We start from the raw sequence: 15,172 nt of genomic DNA on the forward strand, positions 1-15,172 counted from the left end.
TCTATATGTATCCAAATATCTATATGTGTATATAGTATATAATCTGCTCTAGATGGGATAAATGTTTCGCAGTAGGACTCTGACCTAAATGTAATAAGTTAAGGTAATTAAACCTTTTATCACACAGACAGGTGGTCTTCCTGATGATCCAACACAGACCTCTACATCACGAAATGTAAAGTGCAAAAGTAGATTTATATATTTAGACCATCTTCTGCTGCAATACAATCCCTTTTTCTGCAAATAACGAAGTATTAAAAGTTGCAATTCTGCCCCCTTTTTTCCTCTACAATTGGGACATCAAAAGCAAAACATTACTTCTTGTTTACATGTTTGGTTAAAAAACAAAACTTCCAATCTCCAACACAACTTTTTAATATAGACAAAGGCATTGACATAACCACAGTCATTGTCGTTCCAATCCCATATTAATGAATCTTATAAGAGGTGCACATTTCAGGGCTTATGATGTCACAGAGGGTTTAGGTTATGCCGCAAAAACATTTACCAATACAAGAAATGTGTTTTTTTTGGGGGGGGGGGGGGTATTCACATACATAAAGGTTCATGCATTGTACCGAACCAACAAAATTCACCTGCAAGTTCTAAAAATATACTGAAGAGCACAAAATAGTCTCCATTTATAGTTACTTCCTAACAATATTCTGTATTTGGAAACGGTTTATCATTGGATTATTTAAAAATGGATCAAGAATGCAACATCAGCGTGTTCACCATGGAAATTCCGATGCATTGATGAGCCTGCATATTCACCATAAAATACAGCCCCCCCCCCCCCATATGGACATTTAATGCAATGCTACAGGGCAGGGTTTAACACTGTAATCTACACATATCCAATAAAAAGATCTTCATATTTTTATATATCTATTTAAATGCTTCACGCTACATACGATATGCTAGAGCATTCATCAGGTAATTCTGTGCTTATACATAGATATGTGTAAATATAGAGATATATAAACTTTTTGTTTGGTGCAAAGGCGTGTAGTGACCAGAGCAACCATTAAAATACTCACGTCTTACTCCACATGTACTACTTTGGAACAGAATCACTCCTTACGCGCAGCCCCTGTTTAAACAAGCAAAACCGCTTGCAAATGTTCGGGACAACGCTACATCTTTTACAGAACTTGTCACTTCTCTCCTATGCCACAGGGGGGCACTCTCTGCACGTGACCTGGGTTACCCAGCAGGGGGCATCTACAATGATCCGTTCTGCAGTAAATGCCATGACCCCTTTAATCTCAAAAGAACTAAATGAAAAGTGTGTATATATATATATATATACCGTATTGGCTCGAATATAGGCCGCACTTTTTCCCCCACTTTAAGTCCTTAAAGTGGGGGTGCGGCCTATATTTGGGGTCTAGCGCCCGACGCCCGGGACATGCAGGGAGGTTTGTCATTGTTTGACTTTGGCATTGTCGGTAATGTAAAAAATACCTGCATCAGCTCGTCAGAACATCTCCGTAACAACTTTGGCTCTCGCTGGCCTACTTTTTATCTCCCGTAACAGGTAATGTTAGCTAAATAACATATATAAAGCGCTGAACGTTAAACTGTTAAACTCCCAAACGAGATCACTATGCCCAACTAGCAGCACGTATACGCCGTTTTCCAGCCTCTTCTTTCATCGCGCAGAAAACATCAGACGTTAGCTCAGCGCCTTCAACTTCTTGTATTTTTTGGCCAAGTCTACATTTCTTCTGCCTTTCTGAAATGGATAATACCACAAAATTGAATTCCAGCGATGACCAAGCTTCTGGACTCCGTCCAAAAGATAAGCCATTTCGCTCTCTGTAAAGTCTTTGCGGGTTCTTCGACTCTGCTTTTCCTGTCCTCTCCTCTGCTCGCTAATCCCAAGGTTCTGCGAGTACAATGCCGAGAACATGCTCAGGGTTGCTTGACAAAATAAATAAAGATATTTGAAGGTTTTTTTTTAAATCAAGGATAACACAAAAATTACACAAATGGATCAAATGGATCTATAAATAAAATAGATTCTACAATGTAGAGATTGAACGGAGGGTTAAATGTCCCTGACAACCCCATTAAGGTAAGTACATCACATGCTTTGAGAGGTTTTTGACCGAACAAACACATCCCCTGCACAGAAAACAGCTTGGGAGCAGGGGAAGGGACAGAGACCACCATGTATTTGCAAAAAGACCACCATGGAAATTTGGATCTGCACAGCTATCATATATATTAAAGTGCATATGATGGCTGGACTGTCCCTTTAACATACTACTTACCATACAGAACATGTACTTTACTTTATGGCAAACGGTTAAAGCAAAATAAAGTAAGGGGTGCAGTGGAATTCATCAAATGCGGAGCTGGTTGAATTGTCGTAATAAAGCCAGGAACCCCAGGGCACTTTGGGGTTCTTCTGTCTGTATAACACATACGCCTGTATTAATGGTGGGTCCGTTACAAGACACATACCTGCAGGTATAGGGAGCAACACCCCGATTCTTCCTTGGTATCCGGGTCCTAAACAAGCAAAGTTAAAGTTGTTTTGTAAGTTGAGACAAAACCTGAATAGTACATTCTAGCAAATGAAGCAAATAAACCTTAACCGATTTGTCATTTTTTTCTTTCTTCTGAAAGTTAAATCACATAAAAGCAACCCAGAAGCTTGTAATACGCACTTTTAGTTTTTATGGCAACCTCCTGTCAGTGCCTGCTTTTGTGTCGCCTGCATAATAAGTGCTCCCAGCAAAAAGAATTTGACCAAACTTTTACATGATTAAAGGATTATTTCCTGGAAGGGTTTGAGTGCTCAGCAGCACTAAGAATTATGTCTCTAATGTTGCATTTAATTATAAAGGTGCCGCACCACCTTTAAGTCCCCATTCTTACGTAGTAAACAGGGACCCGGTGACATACGTTAAAGGCATGATTCTGTAACCAAGACAGATAATAGAGTAAAAAGATGAGCATGACGAGACAAAATGTGGAATTAGGATCTGAAATATGAATTATATATATATATATATACACAGACACAGTATATATCTATATGTAAATATTGAAGCATTAACATTACGCTATATAGCAGGACCGGAAGAAATAGGCCGTTTACCTGGATGTTTGAGGAAGCAGGATTGTGAATATCTAATGACAGCGCACCTTCTGTTTTTTGTCCCGATGAATCCTTGGCACAGGCCGACTCTAAACCCGATCCTATTATTGGAAACAAAGCTTTGTCTGTTAATGATATTAGACTTTCCCATTAACATCTGAGGTTAATTGATTTTATGCCGAGCAAGACTTGGCAGCCATGGGGCAAGCTTTTAAATTATTTGTGTGTCTCTGCTGCAAACCTGTAATCGACGTAACAATCGCTTCGGAGCTGGTTTTAACAAATTAACGCCGAGGCATCTGGAAGTAGCATTTCTACAGTATTGCTTCCGAACTGCCGTAATATACGGCAAGAATCATAAAGAACAAATGCATTAACCTAAGTGCTTCACAGAGAAAAAAATCTAATTGGCATTAGTGGGACATAACAATGCTATTCGGGAATCAGACAGGTACGTACCAAGAACAATTAATATTACTGGCACCCAGGGAAATGCATGTCCAAATGTAGGATGCTTAGTAGGGCTCGGAACTAATAACTCTGGGTCCTGCGGTTACATATAGTATATAGATGACCTGAGAGGCTTCCGCCTGTAAGCTGTATATATACCCAACTATTCCTTGCAATGAACAAGTTCATGTTGGCTTGTCATCTGTGTTCCTACAATCCAAATGTATACCCATTTCACACAGGGTTAAATTTAACCCTATATGACATATAGTACATATTCAATATTATTGAACATACAGGGGAGATCTTGCTTGGGGTAACTACACGACCTTCTATAGGCAAAATGTGTCTTCTATACAGCACTTACTTTTTGGAAAACAAACCCGATTATCAGAGCATTCACGCTTCCCATCTAGAGCGCTTGTTCTGGTGATATGTTTACTTAACTTTTTAATGGGAGTTAACAAAATGCCTGCAAAATAAAAATAGTTATTTTAACACAAGATTCAAAATAATAATCTAATCAGGTTCAACTCTCTGTTAACCAAAGGGTAGCCCACCATTCAACCCTCTCTACCTACACATTGCGAATAGACGCCTTGGGGTCAATATGCTGCCCCTGTGAGCCCCCCGTTCCTTCCCCACACAATTCCTTGAGAAGCAGGAGGGAGACCCCAATTGCCTTTGATAATATCACGTAGTCTGGGGTCAGGGTAATAATAGACCAAAGCCCCCAACATAAATGTGGGAAGGGCAGTAAAATAACGCTAAACTGGATATGCAAGCTACCCCGGAGTAATTAGCTCTATAATAGCTTTCGCGCTGTGCCCCTTTCCATCTCGTAAAAATACAATTTAATAATCTCTACCGACCCCTCCCTATCTTATTATTGCGCAATGTTTATTTGCGGTAATTACTCAATTACCACTGCATTTAAAGCCAGGCTCATACAGAATGAAAAAAATAAACGGGTATGCTTTCCACCTCCGTGGATGACTTTCTGTGTAAACAAGGGTCACCGATATAGTACTTACGGCTGCGGTTTTGTTTCCCCTGACAAAACATCTCATAGCTCATCCCTCCTTTTCTTAGCGGGGTCAAACTATCTGTAACAGTAAACGACAATTAAAAACAGGACGGGGATCAGCGGCAGCGTATAAAATCAACTACACGCCACAACCTTTAGTAGAAACAGTCAAATGGACATGTTTTCCAGCTTTATTACTTCTTATTCTTCAGGGCAGGACGATTTTGGATTGATAAACTGTTATTTATTTTACTCTACGAGTACCTTAATATACTTTCTTAAGAAAAAATCTTAAATCAGATCCCCGCTTGCAGCGTTCGCTGAGCCCGTAAGTATCACCTGCACAGAAAATAGTTCGGGTGGATGGAGAAAGGGGCCAAAGCATATGGGGGGATTCCGGATATGCAATTTCAAGGGGACGCCCCAAAATTGAAAGGGACATACAGCTATCATATGCATTTGAGTGCATATGATGGCTGGAGAGTGCTTTTAATACATTTCATAAAAGAAAGGCGTCATCATGTTTATCATTACAGTTATGTGATGCTGAGCTCTGGCTGCCATACAGTAGCTTCTTCAATTTCTTCTTATATCGCTCTTCAGCTTGTAGAATAGCCTGATGTCTTACGCATAGGTGCCAACACCTATGTAGGATCTTGCTACAGTTCCTGCTGTTCATGGCTGTGCCTGTCGCTACACATCCTACAAGACAAGGAGGCACATCATGCGTTTGGCACGCATTCCCCTTACTGTGGCCGAATCTATTTAACATACAGATAAGGGAAACAAAATAGTACTTATTTGCTTGAAGTGACAGGTATTTCCAATGAAACTACTAAAGAAAATGTGTATATTAAAGGAACATTAGATTATTAATAGGTATTCCTTTAAATACAACTGAATCCCTACCAATTCCAGCTTAATGAGTTGAATATATGAGTGTCAGTGAAAAAAATAGGTTCAGAATTGACAAACTGTGTTAAATAATATCCACACATTCTCTTGTCTTCAGGAAATCTATGTCTGTTCTATTAAGTAATAGACTTTGTCCACCTGAACATCTTGACTGATTTATTGCGACTTCAGTGCCCGAAATGTCACGGATCTCCTTTTCAATTATGTCTGAACATACAATCAGGGGATCTAAAACAAAATTTTGTTAACTTCTAGTATGTTTTCATAGAATAGGTGCCTCTAAGTTTTTATAGCATGATTACATTTACAGACTGCTGGCTTGGAGTAAAATGTAGAGAAATAGAACTGCACGTATTTCACACTTAATTAAAGAGACTTCGAAAACTGGATTAACAAAATATTTTTTTTAAGTACCGATATGCTCTGCTGTGTTCCTTTCTCTTGTGACTGAGGCTGGATTTTTAAACATGTTGCCTCTGTAATATAAACATACAAGAAACATTAGCATAAAATACCCCAACTGGATTAAAGCGCTCGATTACATTCATTAAAATTGGGACTAGGCGAAGATAACTTGGAGGTGATAGAAAAAGCAGTACATTGTGGTATGGCATCAGAACATTCAGTAAATAAAGAGTCTGCAAGGTAAATCAACATTTCTGGTAAGTTGACAAGGAGGGACAGGAGGAACCAACATTTATTGGATGCCGCTTGGCTCTCTGAGTATTAAATGAAACAAGAGCTGGACTGCTGAATTATGGAAGGTTTAAGGTTTGGTGGAAGCCACATTTTACAGATGAAGAACAAAGTCATCTTCCTACAGATAAGGTATTTCCATACAGTATTTTTTTTTCCATTACTCAGAATGCCAAGATGCATGGAGTTCTTTCTTGGTATACCTTGAGCGAAGGATTAGAATTTCCTTTTCCATTGCAGATCTAGAGCCGTTGTGTTTGGCTTTCTGCGGTAGTTCACTAGATGGCTTGAGGATACAATCCCAATGCTTGTCCTTTACTGGACGTGCCGTACTGCGTGTGACCGGATCCCTCCGAGGATTATCTATACCGGTGTTAGACTCGCAGCTCCGATCTCTGCGGGGTGAATGAGCGTTCTTCTCCAGTGAGGCTGCTTGGCCGTCGCTGTCAATTTCACCTGAGCAGCTTGATGTAGATGCAGCAAGGTTGTGCTGTAGAGCAGTGTTTGAAATTTTCTGCATTTTGACTTTTTTCTGTTCACAGAAACAACTTGTTATTAGGCTTATCAAGCGCAAGCTTATATGTAAATCATGAAGGAGTTTGCCATGCCCTTTTTAAAGATACTCTCATTAACCCGACATTGATCCCAGGTACAAATGAACCCCTTTTTCACTCTCTGCTAAAGATGTCTTAAGGCATAGTGGACGTCTTAAATCAAGCCTATGGCAACTAGAAACCAACATTTTATATATCTATATATAAACTGATACAAAATCTATAAATAAATATTGCTAGGTATTATCTATAAGGATTCTTATGATGTTTTTTATGTAAAATGAATAAGCACATCCAAAATATGGCACGGGACACCTTATAAATCAACGAGCTAGTGTAAAAGTAACATACAAACTGGCCATGGCTACATACCAGTGATACGCTTTCTCTGTTGACACTGGCTCTGTCATCCAAGCCTTTAGGATCTTTATTGTATGAGTGTGGAATGATGGTAAACCTGTGTTTCTTTAGCTCGATGTTGGGATAAGCTGGCACCTGATGATCATCCTTTCGGCCAAAGTGTTCTGTAATAGAAAGGCTTTTGGGAATTCTACCGTCTGTCTTCTCCAAACCCGCTGGATGTAGCTGGTGCATTAATGCTCGAGGGCCACAATTAATAGCCTCACTCCCCGCTAGCTCCTGAAAGCCAAATGCATTTACATTAATATTCCGAGATGGACTTTCATAATAGTTTCTAACAGAATACAAGTCATTGATTAGTTCAGTAATGTTTTATGAAATATGTTTTTAAACTGAAGATAGACTATTAGACAATTTCAGTCCCTGATCCATACAGAAAAACAATGTTATATAGTATTCAATAAAATAAAAACTGTCCAAACCAAACACTTTAAACTAGAATGTCAGCAGCGGAGAAGTGAAATGTAATGAATTAAAACATGTGAGGATTCATTAACAAACTATACAGTCTTAACCATCGAATTGGCTATAGTCAAACACTATGTTCTCTTTTAGTTAAGACACAAAGTGTATGATTGCAAATAGTGTCTGTGGATAAGGGAAAAAAACTCACATTTTTTTAATCTCAGATTTAATAGGATTATACATTTACCTTAGTATGCTGCTGTTGTAAATATTCGATTTTGTGAAGCATCTCCTTTGCTTTTTTCCAGCATTCTTCCATATGCTTCTCTGTTATTCTCTCCGAACCTCTTTTAACACTCGGGGAAGGTTCTCTTAGATTCACAGACAATTTCTCGGCTGGGTAGAAATGCATATAAAAAATAATAATATCAGATGCTACATTACCAATCACCATATGTATAATAACGTGATGTGTGTCTGCCATTAGGAGCAATGGAAACATCTGGTTCCTTGACTTGTATGTGTAAAGGCCCAGCTTAAATCAAGTTAAGCAGTGAATAGTGAACCAAAAGGGTTCTCAATGACATAGCCCAAGGATATGCACATTAATAAACAAGAGGATGTGAATAATTGCAATAATTTCCTTATAAAACTCATTAGCCACTCGTATAGAGATTTCGTCTCAGAAGGTAAATACTAGGCATGCCACCTTTGCCTATTTTTCCAGGCCACATATGAGTTGCCCACATTGCCGACCTGTATGTAGGATGTACACGATGGAAGAAGGGAGATTCACTACCTTACCTTTTTCTTCCTATTAATATGTTGGTGTGTGGAACAATGTACAACGCAAATCTCAAAGAGGGGCTTAACGATCAGTATTCAGGGCTCTCACGAAACAACTGGATATGGATTCTTACTGATTTGCCTGCAGTTCTGGAGGACAAAAGTCGTTGCTTTGCTTAACTCCTCGTCTTGTGATTCAGCGAGCATCTGGATCATAAGGGGAAGCCCGTTGCTTTTCAGAAGTTCGTATTGATTTGCTTCTGTTGAATGAAACAATCATTAAAAATAGATCAAATAACAAGCCTAGAATTACATTTGATAACCTCCGTTCTGCCGTCTATGCCTCACTGTTTCTCACACTGAGAATGTTTTCACTAAGCATCATACTCTGCAGATCAATGAATGACAGACTAAGAGGAAGAAATACACATTAAGAGGCACTTATCTCATACTGAGTCTTTGTAATAGGTTGTTGACTACAATTTGTAAAACAGCGTGAATTTTACGAGATCTAAATTCAAACACAAAGCTTAAGTATTGAGCATTTTTTTTCTATGTTTGCATGTGCCGAGCACCAAATAAAGACTGAACCACTGAAAGAGAAATAAGTCACGCGAATATACCGCAGCTCTCGGTGCAATGACCCAAAGCCAGAATAACACTGAATCTGTCTCCAAGATCAAGGGTTTCATGGGACAAAAGTCGGATTAAAGACGTTACGATGCTGTGTTTTGACAAACAATTTACGCAGGTTGCTGTAACAAAAACACAAACAATGGGATCTTAGTTCCGAATATCATGACATTTTACCACTAGTCACATATAGAGACAGTTGTATTGCCTAAGCAGCCGAAAAAATATAAAGTCTACCAATAAAACAGGTAACATTTTAGCAAATGAAGCAAGCAATGGAATAGCACTGTATTTATACGGTTATTATTTACTTCTATTTGACGTACGCAGGCCAACATATTGTAGTTTGCAAAGACGTGGTAACCTACGGTTATCTGCAATGCAAGCATCCAAAGTCTGTGTCACCGCAACAGCGAGCTTGGAATATAATGACCTCCCAAGATCAGCAACAAGCTTCACAAGAACACCAGCCAGCGTGCCTAGTCCTCCGACGGACGCAAAGTATCCCTGTGCAAAACCTTAGGAATATACAAACAGATCGTTATTAGTCATTGCGGTATCTGCTGCACCATAAATATTTCAATATCAATACCCCAAGCCAGCAAATTCATGATGCCACGTACAATACCATGAATATAGACCAAAGCACCCAAAAGCATCACACTAGCAATTAAATATTTATTTAGCATTATTAAATATCAAAGCTACGAGCGGCTCTTAAGGTCAGTGTCCATTTTAATGTCTCTCATTTAAGCCACGGCAATAAAATGAATCACTAACATTATCAAAAAAATGATTAGCTCTCTGATTAACTATTTTCTAAATAGCCCTATTTATTAGATATATTATTCTTTTCACATTACACTATTCTGCAGGCAAGCACCAGCAAAAGGTCAAACAACGCTGCGCGTCCAATTTAATTAAATTATTTTTGCGACGGATCTGACTACTAATGGCCTTAATAAGTCATTTTACAGCTTCATAGATTGAAACGATACACATCCATAAATGTATCCAGGGCCATAATTACCGGTTGTTTTTTTTGTTATATGCGATATATTAAATCCCAGTACGATTTAACAATATGTGGATATTATGTCAAGTATTACATACTGTTATTTGCGACAGCGAGTCCAACCAGAGAACAGATAGGACGGACAATCTCCGGCTGAATATATTCCCGCAGCCAGTCGGTCGCTTGGGGAAACGCTGAACTGCACAATTTCTGGTTTTCATCTGCGAGTGAAAGAATTTCAAAAAGCCGATATTTTGAAATGCAAAACAAATATATAACTGTCCTGATTCTGTCAGCGATCTTCACACGTGAAAGCTCATGTTTATTAACCTGACAGCTACATATACAGAAACCTGGCATATTTAGACGCGGGGCTGTTACCGTTTTGGGGGTTGTTAGCGCTTGCACAAAGAGCGCTGCAAACCGATGTCCACAGCAGATAATGCTGATTCTTCTCTAAATCTGGCAGATGCATGCTCCACAGCGACAGAACTTCTCTGCAAAACAAAAAATGTGAAAAATTACATTTTAAACACAAACATCAAGTGAAATAAAAATTATTTTTTAAATATTTTTATTAAAGTTTAAAAAAAAAAACATTTTTGTAACATAACAAATAATACAAAATTATAGTAACTACAAAAGCATACTTGAATTTAACAGCATAGTCTGAATAAAACAAAAGAAAAGGGGCGGCAACATACATATAATACACGTCAAAAAATTATATTTTGAATCACTTACCTAAACAGGATTAGGAGCATATCGATACATCCGGATATGTTTGCAAAGCTCTGCCCGGTTTCTGAGACCAAGAACAAATTAATCTTTCTTTTAACAAACAGCATAATATGCCCCTTCCCGGGCTACGCATGCCTAAGGGTCGCCCCTATGTCAAATAATGTATACAATATTTATACCTTTCTGACATTCACTTTATGTTTCACCTCTTATAAAACAAATTTTTTTAAAAAGAGGTGAAACCAATTCCATAGCCTTTATATGAGTGCATTACAAGTGTCATAGATTATCATAATTAAACATGCAGGTATACAAAACTAAAATTCGACATTCTGTTCTGTACCGAAAAGCTCATAATTTGTCCACAAGCAGATATCAATTCGCCCTCTCAACAAAAAGAAAAAACAACAAACTAACAGCAGAACATAAACAAACTTACTGTTGTTTGACACCAAGACCAGAAACACGTAAACAGACATTCTTTTGCAATTCACCGAAGCCTCTTCGTTGGACAGAGTCGAACAGATATCTCCAAACAGTTCCAAGGTACACAAGGCTTGCTGACAAAACACTGGACAAAAGACAGCGAGAGATCATAGTCCTAGAAGAATGTTAGTGTATATAACATGATGGGGGGGTTTCTTCCATCTATGCTTACCGTTGTTCTCCGCTAGGACCCCTAAAGTGAATAAAGAGGCCTCTTTCACCATCGGGTGAGCGCTGCACTTTGCGAGGTTGCTGATGAACAATAAGCCGCCAATTTCTCGCAAATGATCACACGCCTGAGCTATTAAAGTGGACAAAGAAATGAATGACACAGGGAAGCTATAAGGACATGGTACGGTATATGGTATATGCACGGACTACACCAGCCTCTATATCTAAGAAGACTATGCCTTACTGCTTCCCTGACAGATCGAGTAGATCGTGACCAGAGCTGCTTTCTGCGACTCAGGATCATCCATTTGAAATTTCAGACATTTCAACAATAAACTGACGTCCGTCTTCGTTTCTGAAAAGAAAACAAACGTTTGAAGTGATTTAGTTGAAGAACGAAGCGTAGGTCACATTATGACGTGCACTCGATGATCATCGACAAGTGATCTAGTCTGCCTCCTACTAAGCTTGCAGCGAACGTCTCCATTACTGATTGATTTTTAGAAGAAAGGTGGAATTTGTAGAACTTGGGCTTATCTACATTGGGGGTTGCTATTTTTTTTTTTTAGCATTTTAACAGATTTTTTAATTATGTTTTTTTTTTGCTTGGCTTACATATTACTACACAATATGCCGTAAAAAACAATAAATATAATGATACAATGACATATACCAGGGGCAGGGCCGGCCTTAGGGGTGTGCGACCTTTGCGGCCGCACAGGGCGCCATACCAACAGGGGCGCCGTCCGGGACTTAAATTAAAACATCGTTTGTTTTTTTTGTAACTTTATTTAATATCCTCCATGTTAAATAAAGTTTTTTTAACTTTATTCAACATGGATGATGTTAAATAAAGTCAAACAAAAAAAAAAAGAACGGTGTTTTCATTTAAGTCCCGGGCAGGGGCGCCGAGCGGTTGCTCGTGAAGTTTTCAGCAACCGCTCGGCGCCCCTCTCTCCGTGACTCCGTCGCGGTGCCGGCGTTTCGTGCTGAGCGCCGGATTTATTCTGGCGCTCAGCTGTGAAGCGCGCACCGCTGCAGAGTGGGAAGACGGACGCCTCCCGCTCCCACGGCTGGACTCCGGCAACAAGGTAAGTAAGGATAGGGGGTAGATAAGTGATAAGGGGCGGGGGGCAGTGAGAAGGGGCAGAGGTGGTAGATAGTGAGAAGGGCCAGAGGGGGGAGATTTTTTTTTTGGAATGGGGGGGCACCAGAGGAGTAGTTCGCACAGGGCGCCAGAACACTTAAGGCCGGCTCTGACCAGGGGCGTCCAACCTGCGGCCTTCCAGCTGCTGCAAGACTACATCTCCCATAATGCTCTTTCAGCTAAGGGGCTGGCTGAGGAGTATGGGGGATGTAGTCCTGCAGCAGCTGGGGGGCCGAAGGTTGGACCCCCCTGACAATAAAAATGTCTACAATAGGTTATTTGTAACATCTGTATATCAAAACTAACCTGACTCACAAATACAAAAACTAAAAGAAAAAAAGCATTTTAACAGATTTTTGCCCCGTTTCTGCAGTACAAGAGACAGAAGCGTCGTTGTCTCCCGAGGACGCGTCTCAATATTTGCTCAAATTCTCAAATAGTTTACAAGAAAATGTACAAAACAAATCAAATGAAAGAAACATCAATTATAAACATACCAACGTCTTAACCCTTAGAGGAACTGCAATGCTAATGAGTTGCGGGACTCACCTGAACTCAATTCGGCTTCCATGTCGGAAATTCCTGCAGAAAATACGAGACATTTTTTTACATATCGGCTGAGTTTGTCCTCAAAACAGAGCGGCTATTCTATTTTGACCCGTTTTATATGTATATCTATACAAATAATCTCATATATCTGCCATGGTGCAATACACCAGAAATCAGGGTATCGATCCATTTGTGGTCCATCCTTTATGATTATTATTTAATGCTTTATATAGCGCCATCATACTCATCATATGAGTCACATAACAATTTGACTCAAAGAGCTTACAATCCATAGAGATCCATGATGCCTAATCACGGAACATACATAAGATGAGATCTATAGATCTAGGGTAACGAGTGACAGCAACGTCCAGCCTGGGTCGGTCGGGGGGGTAATATGAGGCAGCAGGTAACTAAAGCATCTTTAAAGTCATAGAGAGAAAAAGCGTAAAGTAATAATGAATCCTGCTGTTTTCTAGCGTGTTGCGTGTAGAGTTTCAAGCCACGTCACTGATCATACTACACGTGTTCCTTATTCTTTAATCAGACTGATGTGGCCTGTACCAGGGTCGCCTATAGAGTAGGTGTATGTGACACACCGTTGTTATATGACCGGCTTCTATTATGTGGCCCTGAAGGGGTTGTTTTCCTAATGATCCAGTCACCTCAGGAGCCACAATAAACATACCCATGACACATAAAGGAGACAGAAATACCCCTTCTTAGTGCAAGAGCTGTCCGGATGCCCCTGGAGACACATGGCTAAGAGTGCTGTGCACACTACAGGGTTTAAAGCACCCATATTAACTATAACCCTGCCACATACCGAGGCAATGATGGCCTCCTTCTGGCCCTTCCTGTCTACACAGCACTGAGGGAGGGGAAGCCACGGCAGGAGTTCTAAGCGGCCATAATTGTGGTAACACTTCCCATTAGAGCCCTAATGCCACATTATGACCTCGGCTAGACACGTTTATAAGGACATGTCATACATTAAGCACCCTCTTACCCCCTGATGCTCGTGCTTCCCGCCACGAATTTCTTGGGGTGATGACGTCACGACTCTCCCTGAGGAGACCGCCTACTCTGAGCGCCGCCTTGTCAGTGCGCGGACCTCCGCCGGAGTGCTAAACACAAGAGTCTTAAGCGATCCTATCGCTTTGCGGGTAAGTTTGTGAAGGCAGCTTAGAAGGGTGGTTTGGGGAGGGGCATCGTTTGATTGACACGTGTGAGAAAAGAAGCATAGAGGGCTAGTCCATTAAATTAGCAATTTAGCAGCTTCTTAGAAGTAATGACAGCTAATGAGGTTACTTGAGTTATGTCTTTGCTGTTAATAGGAAAAATATGTACATTAATATATTATTATTATTTAGTTGTTAGGTCTTTGGGCTGGGGGTATGAGGGGCAGGGCCCTAGCACTTGGCATGGCAAGTGTCATACCCCAGACAGCTTGGTATAATGTGGCTGCCGTGTACCCTCCTTATAACACGTATAATAACATGCCCCTAATTCCCATAATCCTTATTGCACGCAGCCTCTGCCTCCTGCGACTGTTCCATATACACACACAAGGTATAGTCCGATAAACCACGTTACGGCAGTATGCATCTTACCCGTATCTCCCTTACGTCAGAGGGCAGCCGTCTCTGGACTTCCTTCGAGAAGCAGGTGGTTCGGTGGGTCATTCGGTTCTACGGACAGATCCGGCTCTGGTTCGGTGGGCTATTCGGTTCTACTGACAGATCCGGCTGTGGTTCGGTGGGCTATTCGGTTCTACGGACAGATCCGGCTCTGGTTCGGTGGGCTATTCGGTTCTACTGACAGATCAGGCTGTGGTTCGGTGGGTCATTCTGTTCTACTGACAGATCCGGCTGTTGTTCGGTGGGTTATTCTGTTCTACTGACAGATCCGGCTGTGGTTCGGTGGGTCATTCTGTTCTACTGACAGATCCGGCTGTTGTTCGGTGGGTTATTCTGTTCTACTGACAGATCCGGCTGTGGTTCGGTGGGTCATTCTGTTCTACTGACAGATCCGGCTGTTGTTCGGTGGGTTATTCTGTTCTACT

The 15,172-nt window shown here is 40.4% G+C and overlaps 1 protein-coding gene across 1 annotated transcript; it reads right to left on the minus strand.

Annotated features, from left to right (window-relative positions):
- Nucleotides 1-5,248: 5,248 nt before the first annotated feature.
- Nucleotides 5,249-13,129, minus strand: LOC149299137 (telomere repeats-binding bouquet formation protein 1-like). The gene is made up of 12 exons (XM_089486620.1): nt 13,108-13,129; nt 11,656-11,766; nt 11,413-11,541; nt 11,232-11,325; nt 10,395-10,510; nt 10,112-10,234; nt 9,367-9,516; nt 8,989-9,120; nt 8,500-8,625; nt 7,827-7,975; nt 6,404-6,732; nt 5,249-5,291 (listed from the first exon to the last, which is right to left on the minus strand). The coding sequence occupies exons 1-12, from the start codon at nt 13,127-13,129 to the stop codon at nt 5,249-5,251; spliced, it is 1,524 nt and encodes a 507-aa protein (XP_089342746.1).
- Between the last annotated feature and the right edge of the window lie 2,043 nt (nt 13,130-15,172).

The sequence above is a fragment of the Sceloporus occidentalis genome, unplaced genomic scaffold (assembly GCF_023333645.1).
Source record: "Sceloporus occidentalis isolate IW3139 unplaced genomic scaffold, rSceOcc1.0.p SCAF_29, whole genome shotgun sequence".
NCBI classification, from domain to species: domain Eukaryota; kingdom Metazoa; phylum Chordata; class Lepidosauria; order Squamata; family Phrynosomatidae; genus Sceloporus; species Sceloporus occidentalis.